The 12,917-nt window shown below is 45.2% G+C and overlaps 1 protein-coding gene across 2 annotated transcripts; it reads left to right on the top strand.

Annotated features, from left to right (window-relative positions):
* The first annotated feature begins 398 nt into the window (after window positions 1–398).
* HEBP1 (heme binding protein 1) lies at window positions 399–10,251 on the top strand. Of its 2 annotated transcripts, none has more exons than XM_077831282.1 (4): window positions 399–515; window positions 1,911–2,049; window positions 3,482–3,662; window positions 6,834–10,251. In XM_077831282.1, exons 1-4 carry the CDS (start codon window positions 438–440, stop codon window positions 7,003–7,005), a joined length of 570 nt encoding a protein of 189 aa, XP_077687408.1. In that variant the 5' UTR covers window positions 399–437; the 3' UTR covers window positions 7,006–10,251. The 2 variants fall into 2 exon arrangements, with proteins under 2 accessions (XP_077687408.1, XP_077687415.1); XM_077831289.1 differs by having other exon boundaries at window positions 6,793–6,913.
* The last annotated feature ends 2,666 nt before the right edge of the window (window positions 10,252–12,917 follow it).

A 12,917-nucleotide genomic window follows, 5' to 3' on the forward strand; every position in this document is an offset into this window, starting at 1 on the left:
TTGCCCGAGGCCACATTGGAAAGACTGTGGCAGGGCTCGCAAGAGCTCTTCTGATTGCCTGTCCTGCAAGTTAGCCCCCAGACATCGCCACCGAGGGGGCGATGGCAGAAGGATGATGCCGTGCCCCCGGGCGGCGGGCGCACGCGGGCTGAAAGCGCAGGGGACGGGGCTCAGCGCCCGGCTCTGGCCTTTCCGGTGCCCGAGATCCAAGGCACGTGGGCCAGTCACCCAGGATCAGCCCGCTCCCCGCTGAGGGCCGCCCCAGCGGAAGCCCGGGGGTGGGAGGCCCCCTCTGCTCGGACTCGTCGGGTGCACCCCCTCCCCAGCCCCCACGCAGGCCAGCAAGGCGGGGAGCGGGCAGGTGACGGCTGCCGGGGCGGGGCCCCGCGGGGAGGAGGAGCCGCTGCAGGCGCGGCCCGGCGCGCTACCCCGGCAGCATGTTTGGGATGATCAGGAACTCCCTGTTCGGGTCGGTGGAGGGGTGGCCCTGCCAGGTGCTGAGCAGAGGGGAGAAGGTAGGAGCGGGCTGCCCGGGAGGAATTGCCCCCTCCCCCTCCCCGAGATCTGCCCCGGAGTTTGGGGGCAGGGTGACTGGGTTGGGGTGTTACACGGGGATGCGCCTCTCCCCCCCCTCCCCCCTTCCCCCGGACGCCTCTGCCCTCCGTGTAAGCTGCCTAGCGGGGAAGCGTGTGCCCCTCCTTCCCCTAATCATCCAGTTCCTGGGGGTTGACACACACAAAGAAGCTGCGGGCAGTGAGTCGGGATCCTTTTCTTTCACCCCAAGTTTGCTCCCGCCTAAGCCTCCAGTAGTCCCGCTTGTTGGTGTTGTCAGTATGGGCCTTTTCCCCCTGGGTGTGCAGCCCCGGCACCAATCACCCTGCACAGACGTCCAGGAGGTGACTTATTTCTCCTTCCTTTTTAAAGGAATTATGTCACTGCCATTGCACAACTGGCCAAGTTGCAGATAGCGCCCGCATCCAGCGTTTTGGGCGCGGAGGCCTGCCTGCCTGCCTTATCTCTGCACTGCGTGCACTCTTGTCAAACAGGGCTTCAGAGGATTAAGCTAATGTAGCAAACGCTGAGAAACTATGGCCTTACATTGTGACCCTCTTTCTGGCTGATATCCATTGCTGTGAACTGTATCCAGGCAAGGAGAGAGTGTTCTGGTTTTACCTGTTCCACCCCCCCACCCCCAAAACACATGTGCACACTCATGCATACACACACTTGCCTATCAAGTTCTACCACTCCTCTCTTAATATCTTATGCACACCAGAGAATCAGCAGGGCATTGAGTCCTCAGTGGAGAGTAATGTGAAAGTAGCTGGTCTGCTCAGGTCTTTCCTTGTTCAGAATCCAACTTGCTCATTGTTCCAAAAGAACTCCAATGTGATCTGTTAGGGCTTGCTGCTGTGTGTAACTGATTTGATCTGCATTTAGATGATGATGGTGCTTCCCAGGGGTGCAGGGTGGATAGGGGAGCCTTCGCTTGCAGGGCTGCTCCAACGGGAGCAAGGTGACCTAGCGCGTTTAATTCGCCCGTGCCTTTCAAGTCTAGGTTACGTTGTCCTGTTCTATCTCCATTTTTTTTCCCTGCCCCCATCATCATTGGTACCACAAACGGTGGTTAACCCCACATTGAGATCCGCTCTGTTGCAAAGACATGATGACATCTGAGCTGTTTGTTACATGCTGCTAAGTAGGCCACCAGGAGAGAGGCAGGAAGTGTTTCCACTCAGGAGAGAGACTGACAACTCCATGGTCAGTTTCTCTCCACCTAACATTGAAACTGGTCTTTGCACAGCAGGGTTATGTGGAGAGGGATGGGGGGCAGTGTATGTTCCTAGGATCTAATTTCCCCCAGGGAGGCAATTTCCTTGAGTTGTTATCTGCCTGTGTTCTCTTTCCAGGAGGAGGTAACCTATGAAGAAAGGACATGCGAAGGGGGGAAATTTGCTACAGTGGAGGTAGCTGGGAAACAATTTGATGAGGCCTCCAAGGAAGCGGTGCTCAAGCTTCTGAAATACGTGGGAGGAACTAATGATAAGGGTCAGAAACTTTGCAGACCTCCTTTGTTCAACTTCTAGTTTCATCTTGTCTGTGGGAAGGATTTGTAATTGTATTTTCTAAAGGACATTCTAAGTGGCTTCTTAGGGGAACTCCCGGCATGTATGCATATGGTGTGTGGGTTTTGTGCCTTAACTCACTGTATGTGCGGGGGACCCACCCTTTTATGTGGTGATGGCAGAGATTACTTTTGTAGCTTTTATCTTAGCTAGTGTAATTGCACAGGCTAGTCTAATTAATAATAAAGTGTAATAAATAATAAACTTGCTTTATGTAAGTACGTACATTAATTTCCAATTTTCATCGTACTAAGCAAGGTGCTTCAGTAATATCCCACAACAAGGGTGTGGGGGGAGGGTCACAGAGTAATTACAAGTCACCTAAAAATGCTCCTGCATCTTTCCCAGATGTCTGAGGAAGGCAGGTATACAGACTCCAGTAGCACATGGCAGGAAGAGGGGGAATGAATGGAAGAGGAAGCAGGTTGCAGTTCTGGAAAGAACAGCAATTGCACCAGCACAAAGTTAGTAAGTGTGGTGATGAGGGAAGGTACCTCTAGCCATAATCCATAGCACTGAAATGAGAAGTACTGCACCTAAGTGTATGAACAGGTAAGAGAGCACTGCCAGGACAGAGCACTGGACTGGGACTCAGGAGAGCTGGGTTCTATCCCTAGCTTGGCCACTGGCCTGCTGCATGACCTTGGGTAAGTCACTTCACCTCTCTGTGCCCCAGCATCCCTGTCTGTAAGATGGGGATAACGACCCTGAGCTTTGAGATCTACTGACGAAAAGTGCTGTATGACAGCTAGATCGTTGTTGTTATTCTGCTGCTTCTCTTTGAGTGATTTGAGGTTTCACAACCAGTGACAGCCTGGAGAGAAGGAAAAACAATCATCTCCTGTGCGAGTTGTAATCGTAATGTGCTGAATATACCTTCTGAGAACAACAAATTAATAGCTTACCATGTTGGGGTGGGATCACACACAGTCCTGGACGGAGCTAGAACAGTTCAGAGTTCTGAGTCATTGGCTCCCGCAGGGAGTGTTTTGTGCTGCCCCAGCTGAGGCTCGTAGGCTGCTTCATGCTTCAGGGCCTACACTGATTACCAGGTGGAGTCAGTGAGAAATTTCCCACAGTTGAGTTCATCACAGAATTTTAAACTATCCATAAAGCATCTGTCACTAGCTACGAAAGGACACAGGATCCTGACCCAGATCGGTCGCTGGTCTGTCTCATTATTGAAACTCCTGTGCTGTTAGGGTTTGATTTTCAGAGGTGCTGAGCCCCGGCAGCTCCTGCTGATTTCACTCTGAGTTGTGAATGTTCAGCATCTCTGAAAATCTGGCCCCTAATGCTTAGTTTCTCAAGGGCTTGGACTCTGCTTGTAATACCTCTGTCTGTATCTGCCTTAGGGGTTGGGATGGGCATGACTGCGCCAGTTTCCATCACTGCCTTTCCTGGTGAGGATGGCTCTTTACAGCAGAAAGTGAAGGTCTCACTCCGGATTCCGAGCCAATATCAGGACAGCCCTCCCCGTCCTGGTGATGAGAGCATTCAGATTGAAGAGCGAGAAGGAATCACCATTTACTCCACGTAAGGGGCAGATCTCAGTGTTCCCAGGCAGCTGGAAAGTGTTGGGGTTTGGATGCCCTTAAGAACAGGGTGCTCTAAAGAATACAGTTATGTTTGCCAGCTGACTCATCATTGGTTATAGATTTGTGTGCCACAGTGGAAGATTGAGGGAGCCTACTACACGTAACAAAAAAGCTTCCCCCTTAACGTTGTTCATGTTTCAGCACAAAGCAAACGGAATTCTTTTAACTTTCAAAGCAAATGTAGTGTCTGTGAAAGATGGCAGCTTGCAGTCCTGGAGATGAGAGTGGTCTCTGTACGTAACACGGACACTATCAGTGCAAGTTTCTTTTTCACACCAGTTAAGTGGGGATGAGACTGATGACAAAGGGAGTGAACAGTCAAGTAGCAAAGTTTGGAGGTGATACAAAATTAATCAAGATAGTTAAGTCCAAAGTTGACTGAAAAGTTACAAAGGGATTTCACAAAACTGAGTGACAGGGCAACAGAATGGCAGATGGAAATGCAACATTGATGAGTGCAAAGTAATGTACATTGGAAAAAATAATCCCAACTACACATATATAATGATGGGGTCTAAATTAGCCGTTACTACTCAAGAAAGAGATTTTGGAGTCATCACCGATAGTGAAACCTTTAGCTCAATGTGCATCAGCAGTCAAAAAGGCTAACAACGTTAGGAACTATTAGAAAAGTGATAGAAAATTAGACAGAAAATATCATGATACCACTATGTAAATCCATGGTGAGCCCACAACTTGAATACTGTGTGCAGTTCTGGTTGCCCCGTCTCAAACAGGATATTGTGGCACTGGAAAAGATGTAGAGAAAGGCAATAAAGATGATTACGGGTATGGAACGGCTTCCATACAAGGAGAAACTAAAAAGATTGGGGCTGTTGAGCTTATCAAAGAGATGATTAAGGAGAGACATGATAGAGGTCTATAAAATCATGATCGGTGTGGAGAAAGTGAATAGAGAAGAGTTATTTACCCTTGCCCACAATACAAAAACCGGAAGCCACCAGATGAACTTGATGGGCAGCAGCAGGCTTAATACAAACAAGGAGTACTTTTTCATGTGATGCACAATTAACCTGTGGAACTTATTGCCAGGGGATATCGTAATGGCCAAAAGTATAACTGGGTTCAAAAAAGAATTAGATAAGTACTTGGAGGATAGCCACTGATTAACCTATTAGCCAAGATGGTCAAGGACACAAGTCTAGAGATCACAGTGGTCCCTTCCTACCTTAACGTCTGAGTCTATGAGGCCCATGCTCAGAGCAACCCTATACCTCTGACTGCCAAAGCCAGGAGGGGAAGACAGGGGTGGATTTCTCCAAAATAGTCCTGTTCCGTACACTCCACCTGAAGCTGTGGTACTGACACTGTTGGAAACAGGATACTGGGCTAGATGGGTCACTGGTCTGACCCAGTCTGGCAGCTCTTATGCTCTTAAAGTGGCATATTAGTGCAATAGTGGTGATAGCAGCAAAGAGTCCTGTGGCACCTTGTAGACTAAAGACTTATGGGAGCATAAGCTTTCGTGGGTGAATACCTGCTTCGTCGGATGCATGACACCCATGAAAGCTTATGCTCCAATACATCTGCTAGTCTATAAAGTGCCACAGGACTCTTTGCCGCTCTTACAGATCCAGACTAACACAACTACCCCTCTGATAGTGGTGATAATTTGTGTGAATGTGGGAGGAGTGAATACCTGCCTATTAGGAATTGGACTGAGATCATCAACTTATTTAACCTAAGTCAGTAAATTGCTGTCAAATAAGAACAACTTTCAGGCACTACCTGGGTCGTGCCAGGGTCCTAAACCTGTTGCTAACAAAAGCAAATGTTTTCAGAATAGGTTCCTCATCACTTCCTATAAGGCAGCTCCTGTAAACTGAAGAGAGAAAACCTGAATAAATTCCAGCTGCCACTTTCAGCTAAGAAACTGGGTTGTGAACCCCTTGGAAATAACACTCTGTCGGCCTAACTGGCCACTGGGGTGTCACTGTTGTGCCAAGGAAAACCATTGTTTTGTTCAGCTGCTGTGATTGGGCTGCCACTTATGAATGGCATTTCAGGCTGGACGTCTCTTTTAGGGAGGCAGGGGCTGGAAATAGGCACAAAGGAGTAAATATAATTTAAAAATAAATACATTAGGGTTTTCTCCTCTCCCGTTTCCTTTGTGGTTAGTTTTCAAGGAGCAGAACACTCCTCTGTCTCTCATATCAGTCTGGAGGTCCTTCGGCAGATTTCTGTTGAAATTATTGCTGATACAGATGTTGGCTATAGACCGTAAGAGGGTACGCCAGTAACTATGAGAGAGTTAGGAGCAGATTGATAAATAGTGGTCATGGCCCACCGGCTGTCTAACCCAGGGGTCAGTTAGTGCCACATGGTAATGTGGACACATGTCCTCTAGAAATTAGAATCAAACCATCAATTGTCATTCAGAATTGAACAGCCATTGGGTATTTTCCTTTGATTGCTACATACACTTATGCTGGATTCAAATCCGTTCCCCCTTGGTGAGATGTTTCTGTCTGGCCTGGCCTTTCCCTTTGCAATCTGCAGGCTCCTGCTGTTTGCCTGAATGCTGCCACGATCCAGCTTTTGTGTTTGGTTGCCTCCATGGGGACAGGCTGCATTGCCAACAAAGATGAGCTGCATGCTGTTGGCTGTTCCTGCAGAAATCAGTAGCAGCCCTTTGTTGTTTTTTATCCCTCTCTTACTTGAACTAGCTAGCATTCGGCTTCCTCTCATAGTGCAGTTTCCAGCAGGCAGGTGTTCGCCCCACAATTAACATCTGTATTGGCAGGCTTAGCACAAAGGCCAAGAATTTAGTGGGCTTGAAGATACCCATCCCTTCACTACAAGAAGCTGTCCTTTCAGCTTGGGGTTGAGACGTGGGGCAGGACATGGGGAGCTAGTACAGGTGATGTCCATGTTTTATATATCTGTGGATGACTAAAGCTGCCTAGTCTTTGGGGCTCTCAAGCCAACACATTTTGCCTGCATTAGATTCAGACAGGATAGCTCAGGGAAAAGCCGCAGCACGGATCTACATCCCTATGTGTTTTTAGTGTCTTGTTCCCTTTTTCCCCTTTGTCACCATATTTCAGGGTTGTCTCACTCAGTGTCTCCACGTTTGGCTCCTTTGCAGGCAGTTTGGTGGTTATGCCAAAGAAGAGGATTATGTGAATTATGCCGCCAAGCTGCGCTCTGCCCTGGGGAGCGAGGCAGCCTACCACAAGGACTTCTACTTGTGTAATGGCTACGACCCCCCCATGAAACCGTACTGGCGACGCAACGAAGTCTGGTTTGTGAAGGAGTGAGCCACTGGCTTGCAAAGGTGTAGGCTGAGGCTGATGTCTTCTCCAGCTTGTTGTATGTAGGTGGGGAGTTCTTGCCCTGTTCCAAACAAAACCACAGGCTCGCAGAGTCAAAAAGGAAGGGGATGGGGAAGTGCCACCCTTCCCGGGGTCTCAGTTATTAACAAAAATATAATTTAAAAATAATACAACATGAACCCTGCCCAACAAAACCTTCTGCCCAGGCTTATCTCCTCCTAGGATCCCCTTGCTTTAGGATCTGACTGTCTCAGGTTCTAGTGCTCTTCCTGTTTCCTAGACTCCCTTATTCTCAGGTGGGGAAATGAGCCAGCTGCACAAAGGAGTTTGCAAGATCAGCACTCGCTAACAGGTGAGTGTTGCGTGCATTCACTGGCAGCCTGTTATGCTCCTCTGAAACAGGAGAGAGATGCCTATTGCCGACCACAGTCTTTATAACAAGTGGCCTTTCCACTCTGATGGGGTGTTACGATAGCTTAATTCCATGCTACACTGATGCTTTTATCTGTTCCGTTCTGGAAAAGAGTATAAAGGAGCTAGATTGCTGCTGCTGAGGCGCTGTGCAGTGAAGATAGCATCATCTCTATTTCCTAGTAGCGCACAAGGGAACAGCATGCCAATAATCTGGTTCAGAAACTTGCTCCAGAGGAAGAGCCAAGATTATTTTCACAGCTTTCTGACTAGGAGATGGTGCTCTTCATTGTCAGCTACTGACCTGTTGCAATTAATCACTGGATAGTGTATGATATAATCTTGTGACTATTAAGTGTTTATAATATGCTTTCTCTGAAACTAGCCTATGAAGGGGTCAAAATCGGACATGACAGTGAAATCTGTATTGGCCTAAATGTGTACAGAGGGGTAAAGATTCTCAACAGTTGGTACCTCCTATTTAGGCATCTGACTTTCAGAAGAGCTGTGCACACACAACAGCTCCCACTGAAGTGAGCACAAGCTCCTTGGCCCAGCTTTCTTGTACATACGGATTTGGGTGTCTAATTTTCGGTAGACACTTTTGCAACCCTTGGCATTCAGGTGTGTGTAAGGGTGTAACTAGTTCTGTGAACACTGTAATTTCTTTAACCGGTACATATCAAACCAACACTTTAGCTCTCAATAGTCCTGCCAAACAGATGTCGGAAAGTCTGAGACAGGTGGACGGACACACATACTACACTTACACAGGGTGTGTCTATAATTTCAGCTAACTCAAACTAAGAGCAACATTCTTATAACGTCTCTGAGCATGAATGCCCAAGGGTGCTTACTAAAAGGAACAGCTTCATCCTGAAAGCCAGAGGAGAAGCTGTTCAGATGGAAGTCAGGCTCTGGCCAGTCAAGGTGTTTTATGTTAAGGTGATCCTCTTGAGATGAAAGTTTTTCAGGGGGAAGGGAAGTTTAAGGTCCTGATCCTTCTCCCACTGAAGTTAAAGAAGAGCTTTGGACTTCAGTGAAAGTTGATCAGGCCCTTTACTGTCAGAACAGTTGGCTGGTTTAGGAAGAAGAATAGGTGGGTAGCTTATTGTTGCAGAAGAGAGGAAAAGCTATAAATAAAGTAACAGTTGGCTAGAGTAAGACATTGGAGCATAATTCCTGAAGGGGAGATGGACCAAAAAGAAATAGGTAGACAAAGTTATATTTGTAAAGTTGAGGTTTTGCTTTTAAGACACTAAAACAATAGGTAGGAATGAATATGAAGAACTGTTAAAGAGCAGGTGCTACCTTTAAAAGGTTCTCCCCTACAAAAGGAACCTGTATATGCACATGTTTATTCTTACCTAACCACATGGGGAATGGAGGGGTTGAGTTTCTAAATTCTAGGGTTTATTTGGGGATTCTTGCGTATGAATTGCATGCAGTGTAAGAACTGTCCTCTCTGGCTCAAGGCGACAGGTGCGCTACAGTGATGTGAACCCACAGCTGATGAATTCTAGAATGTATAGCGGCTAATAATAAACCTGATGTGATCACGCTCCAGATTGCAGCAGCGTATGGTAGAAGATTGAGGAGTTCACAAAATGTATAAGCACCTTCCTAACATCAAGCAGTGAAGGGAGCTTGTGACTAAAGACTGAGAGTTATGGAATCCACCGGCTTTGCCTCCATAGACTTCCTAGGGGTCAGATTTTGATGCCCTTATGCAAACTAAACAGAACATTATCCCATGAGTAATCCCATTGACTTCAGTGAGATTACTCCAATTGAATAGCGCCTTACTTCACAAGCAAAAGTATCTAAACTCTGTTTTCCCATTCTTTGCAACATTTAAAAAATCATGACTTTTTAAATTGCAACTTAGAATTTCCTGACTTGATCAAAGGATCTGAGCAGGCAGTGGGAGCTTTTGATTGCTCAGCCCTTTTGAAAAGCAGGCCATTAAGGTGCTTTGTCACTGATTGAAGAGCCTGATTTTAGGTTGAAAACCTTGGCCTGTGTATATGTTTGGGATACAGATCATGCCACAGTACCTTTACTTAGCCACTGATCCCTCTTTTAATAAAGAACTGTTTGGCTTTCCATTACCTAAGTCAGTGGTTCTCAAACTTTTGTACCGGTGACCCCTTTCATATAGCAAGCCTCAAAGTGCAACCCCTCCTTATAAATTAGTAACATTTTTTTATATACTTAGCCTCCAGCATTTATAATCATGTTAAGCGGGGCTTGGGGTGGAGGCTGACAGCTTGCGACCCCCCCATGTAATAACCTTGTGACCCCCTGAGGGATCCTGACCCCCAGTTTGAGAACCCCTGATCTAAGTGTATGTGTGGATAATGAAGGGTTGATATGACTCCATTATAACATTTTATATCATATGCCCCATAAACTCTTAAACTCCTGTGTAACTTTACTTATGTGAGTATTGCCATTGAATAATATGGGGCTACTCACCTGAATAAAATTACAAACTTGCTTTTATTTACAGGAAAACCCACTTCATTGCCCACACTGATCAACTCCTTAATTGACTTTAAAACTGCACAGTCCTCCCTCTTTTCTTTTATGTTCTCTGTACCTTTTAAACACATTTCTTGTAGGAGAACAATACAATTAATCTCATCAAAAAATGTCATGTAACCTCTTTTGTGCCCGTGAGGTGCCCTTATCTGTGCTTTACATGAACGCTGAAAATGACACATTTTATGCTCCTCTGATCTTCAAAACTGAGTGATATTGTTAATAACAGAGTATGCATTTAAAAGATGTTAACTGAAAATAAAACGTAAAAGGAGATTGTTTCTATTGGATGATACAAAACCAGCCCCATTTGGATTTACCTTGTTAATTTCTTCTAGTGCCTCATATTTGAATGACAAAGGGTTTTTTTTTATTGTTTATATCTCCTTTTGTGTACTTCAGGTGTTACAGTTCTCAGCTCTCTATCCCAGACTCAACTGCAAAGAATTAATTGGAAGCTAACTTTGTTACTTCATGGATCTTGCTGTGCAGCCAAAAACATTTAGAAACCTGAAACTATCTCCCCGTTAAATGTGAAGGAGCTACATGAAGCAATTTGGTCTTATTAAAAAACATCTCTAACATTTATTCTCTTCAGCATCGCTAACAAAATCCCACTCTGCAGAAGCAAATAGTTTTTTTCTTGATTAATAGAGATAAAGAATCTGCAGATATTTTAGCCGAATCTCTCATTCTGTGCAGTTGACCAGCCAGAAGGCTGAGCAGATTGATGCTCATGTATTGGGACAACAGCTTGCAATGTAATAGTAATAGAGACAAAATATGAAGGTCCACATTAAAAAAAAACCCAATATAGATAGGAAGCACCTACAGGACCAGTCACTCTGGCCTGACCATACTGGCTTGAGCAAACAGGTAACTCATGCTAGTCCTGCAAACACATACATCATTGCATGCGGTGTAGTTATAGTGATGTTGGTCCCAGGATCTTAGAGAGCCAAGGTGGCTGAGGTAATATCTTTTATCGGACCAACTTCTGCTGGTGAGAGAGACAAGGTTTCAAGCTGTCTCTTTTCAAGCTGGTAAGCTGCATAAGCTTGAAAGCTTGTGTGACGGGTTGGATCACAGAAACCCCCTTTGGAACTGCCACGTGATGTGCCTAGACTACCTCTGAGCCTGTTTTCCCTGCCAGCTTGGGACTTCAGTGCCTTGCCTAGTTTGAGACAGACACACTTGCCTGCTACAAACACAGACCCAAAAGCTGCAGGCTTAGCTGAAAACAGCTTAAGAAGTGTTCCTGTCTCCAACACTCAGGTACCCAACTCCCAATGGGGTCCAAACCCCAAATAAATCCGTTTTACCCTGTATAAAGCGTATACAGGGTAAACTCATAAATTGTTCACCCTCTATAACACTGATGGAGAGATATGCACAGCTGTGTTCTCCCCCCTCCCCCATATTAATACATACTCTGGCTTAATAAGTAAAAAGTGATTTTATTAAATACAAAATGTAGGATTTAAGTGATTCCAAGTAATAACAGACAGAACAAAGTGAATTACCAAGTAAAATAAAATAAAACATTCAAGTCTAAGCCTAATACAGTAAAGCAATGATTACAGATGAAATCTCACCTTCAGAGATGTTCCAATAAACCTCCTTCTAGTCTGGATCCAGCAATCTTTCACACCCCTGTAGTTACTGTCCTATGTTCCAGTTTCTTTCAAGTCTCCTTTGTGGGGGAAAGGCTACCTCTTGAGCCAGCTGAAGACAAAATGGAGGGGTTTTCCCAAGGGCTTATATAATTTCTCTCTTGTGGGTGGAAACCCCTCTCTCTCCCTGTGTAGAATCCAGCTACAAAACGGAGTTTTGGAGTCACATGGGCAAGTCAGATGTCCATGCATGACTCAGTTTTCTGCAGGACATTCGCAGGAAAGCTCAGATGTGGATTGGCGTCTATCAAGGTCCATTGTTAACCACGTACTCCCAATTACTTGAATAACCCCTTTACACTATGTTGACCAAATCTGCCTTAGGTGCTTTCTACAGCAAACACTTTAAATACAACCATAGAGTCAACGCTCATAACTTCAGATATAAAAATGATACATGCATATGAATAGGGTGAATACATGCAAAAGAACACAAACTTTGAAAAGATACGTTACAGGGCATATCTAGCATAAAACATATTCCAGTTATGTCATATTCACACTCATAAGCATATTTCTATAAAGCATTGTGGGGTGCAACGTCACAGCTTGTCTCAAGAGCAGAATTTGGTCCGATAAAAGATATTACCTCACCCGCCTTGGCTCTTTGAGACATACACCAGTAACTTAACTCATGAGTTTTCCTACGTGTGTGTTTGTAGGCTTTGGCTCTACGTTTGCAAGAATCAGAGCTTTGTTGATGTATGAAGGAAGAACCTGTTTTGACAACACATAAATATATCTAATATTGCGTTAATAAGAGCATAATAAGAGCTAATCTGATGGATAGACCATTTAATTCTGGGCTGTTCTACAGCATTCTACTCCCATTGAGGGGACAGGTGATTTTGGATGGGCGAACAACATATCATTCAGGCTTTGTTTTTTTCATTCTCATCAGTTATTGTGATAAAGGCAGGAGAGTAGATTTTATGGTTAGAAGTGGCAAATTTTCATGATAGTTTTGCAAGGCTGCCTCAGGTGTTTCTAGACTGCCCCCTAACTAGCTATAGTTACAGTAATTCCTCTTTTGTAGTAGGGTTATCAAGTGCAACTGCTTGCTCTTCCCTAAGTATTTTGAGTTCATTTATCTAAAACCACATCACCTCTAACTGGACTGTAAGTAGCCATAGATGTATGATACTACTATAAAACTGTTCCCAAACCTGATTTATTGGAGTGGGATCACTGGTAATAGTACCATCCTCGACAATGATAGATGGAGCAGCAGGAGTCTATCTACTCAATCTCTCCTGAGTATCCAAGCCA

This window comes from Eretmochelys imbricata, chromosome 1, assembly GCF_965152235.1.
Source record: "Eretmochelys imbricata isolate rEreImb1 chromosome 1, rEreImb1.hap1, whole genome shotgun sequence".
NCBI classification, from domain to species: Eukaryota; Metazoa; Chordata; order Testudines; family Cheloniidae; genus Eretmochelys; species Eretmochelys imbricata.

Bases quoted from the DNA above. Each gene is read 5' to 3' on its own strand.
- HEBP1 (XM_077831282.1), top strand. From the start codon at position 438: ATGTTTGGGATGATCAGGAACTCCCTGTTCGGGTCGGTGGAGGGGTGG. The intron at 516-1,910 runs GTAGGAGCGGGC...TTCTCTTTCCAG, and splicing joins TGCTGAGCAGAGGGGAGAAG to GAGGAGGTAACCTATGAAGA. The intron at 2,050-3,481 runs GTCAGAAACTTT...TATCTGCCTTAG, and splicing joins GGGAGGAACTAATGATAAGG to GGGTTGGGATGGGCATGACT.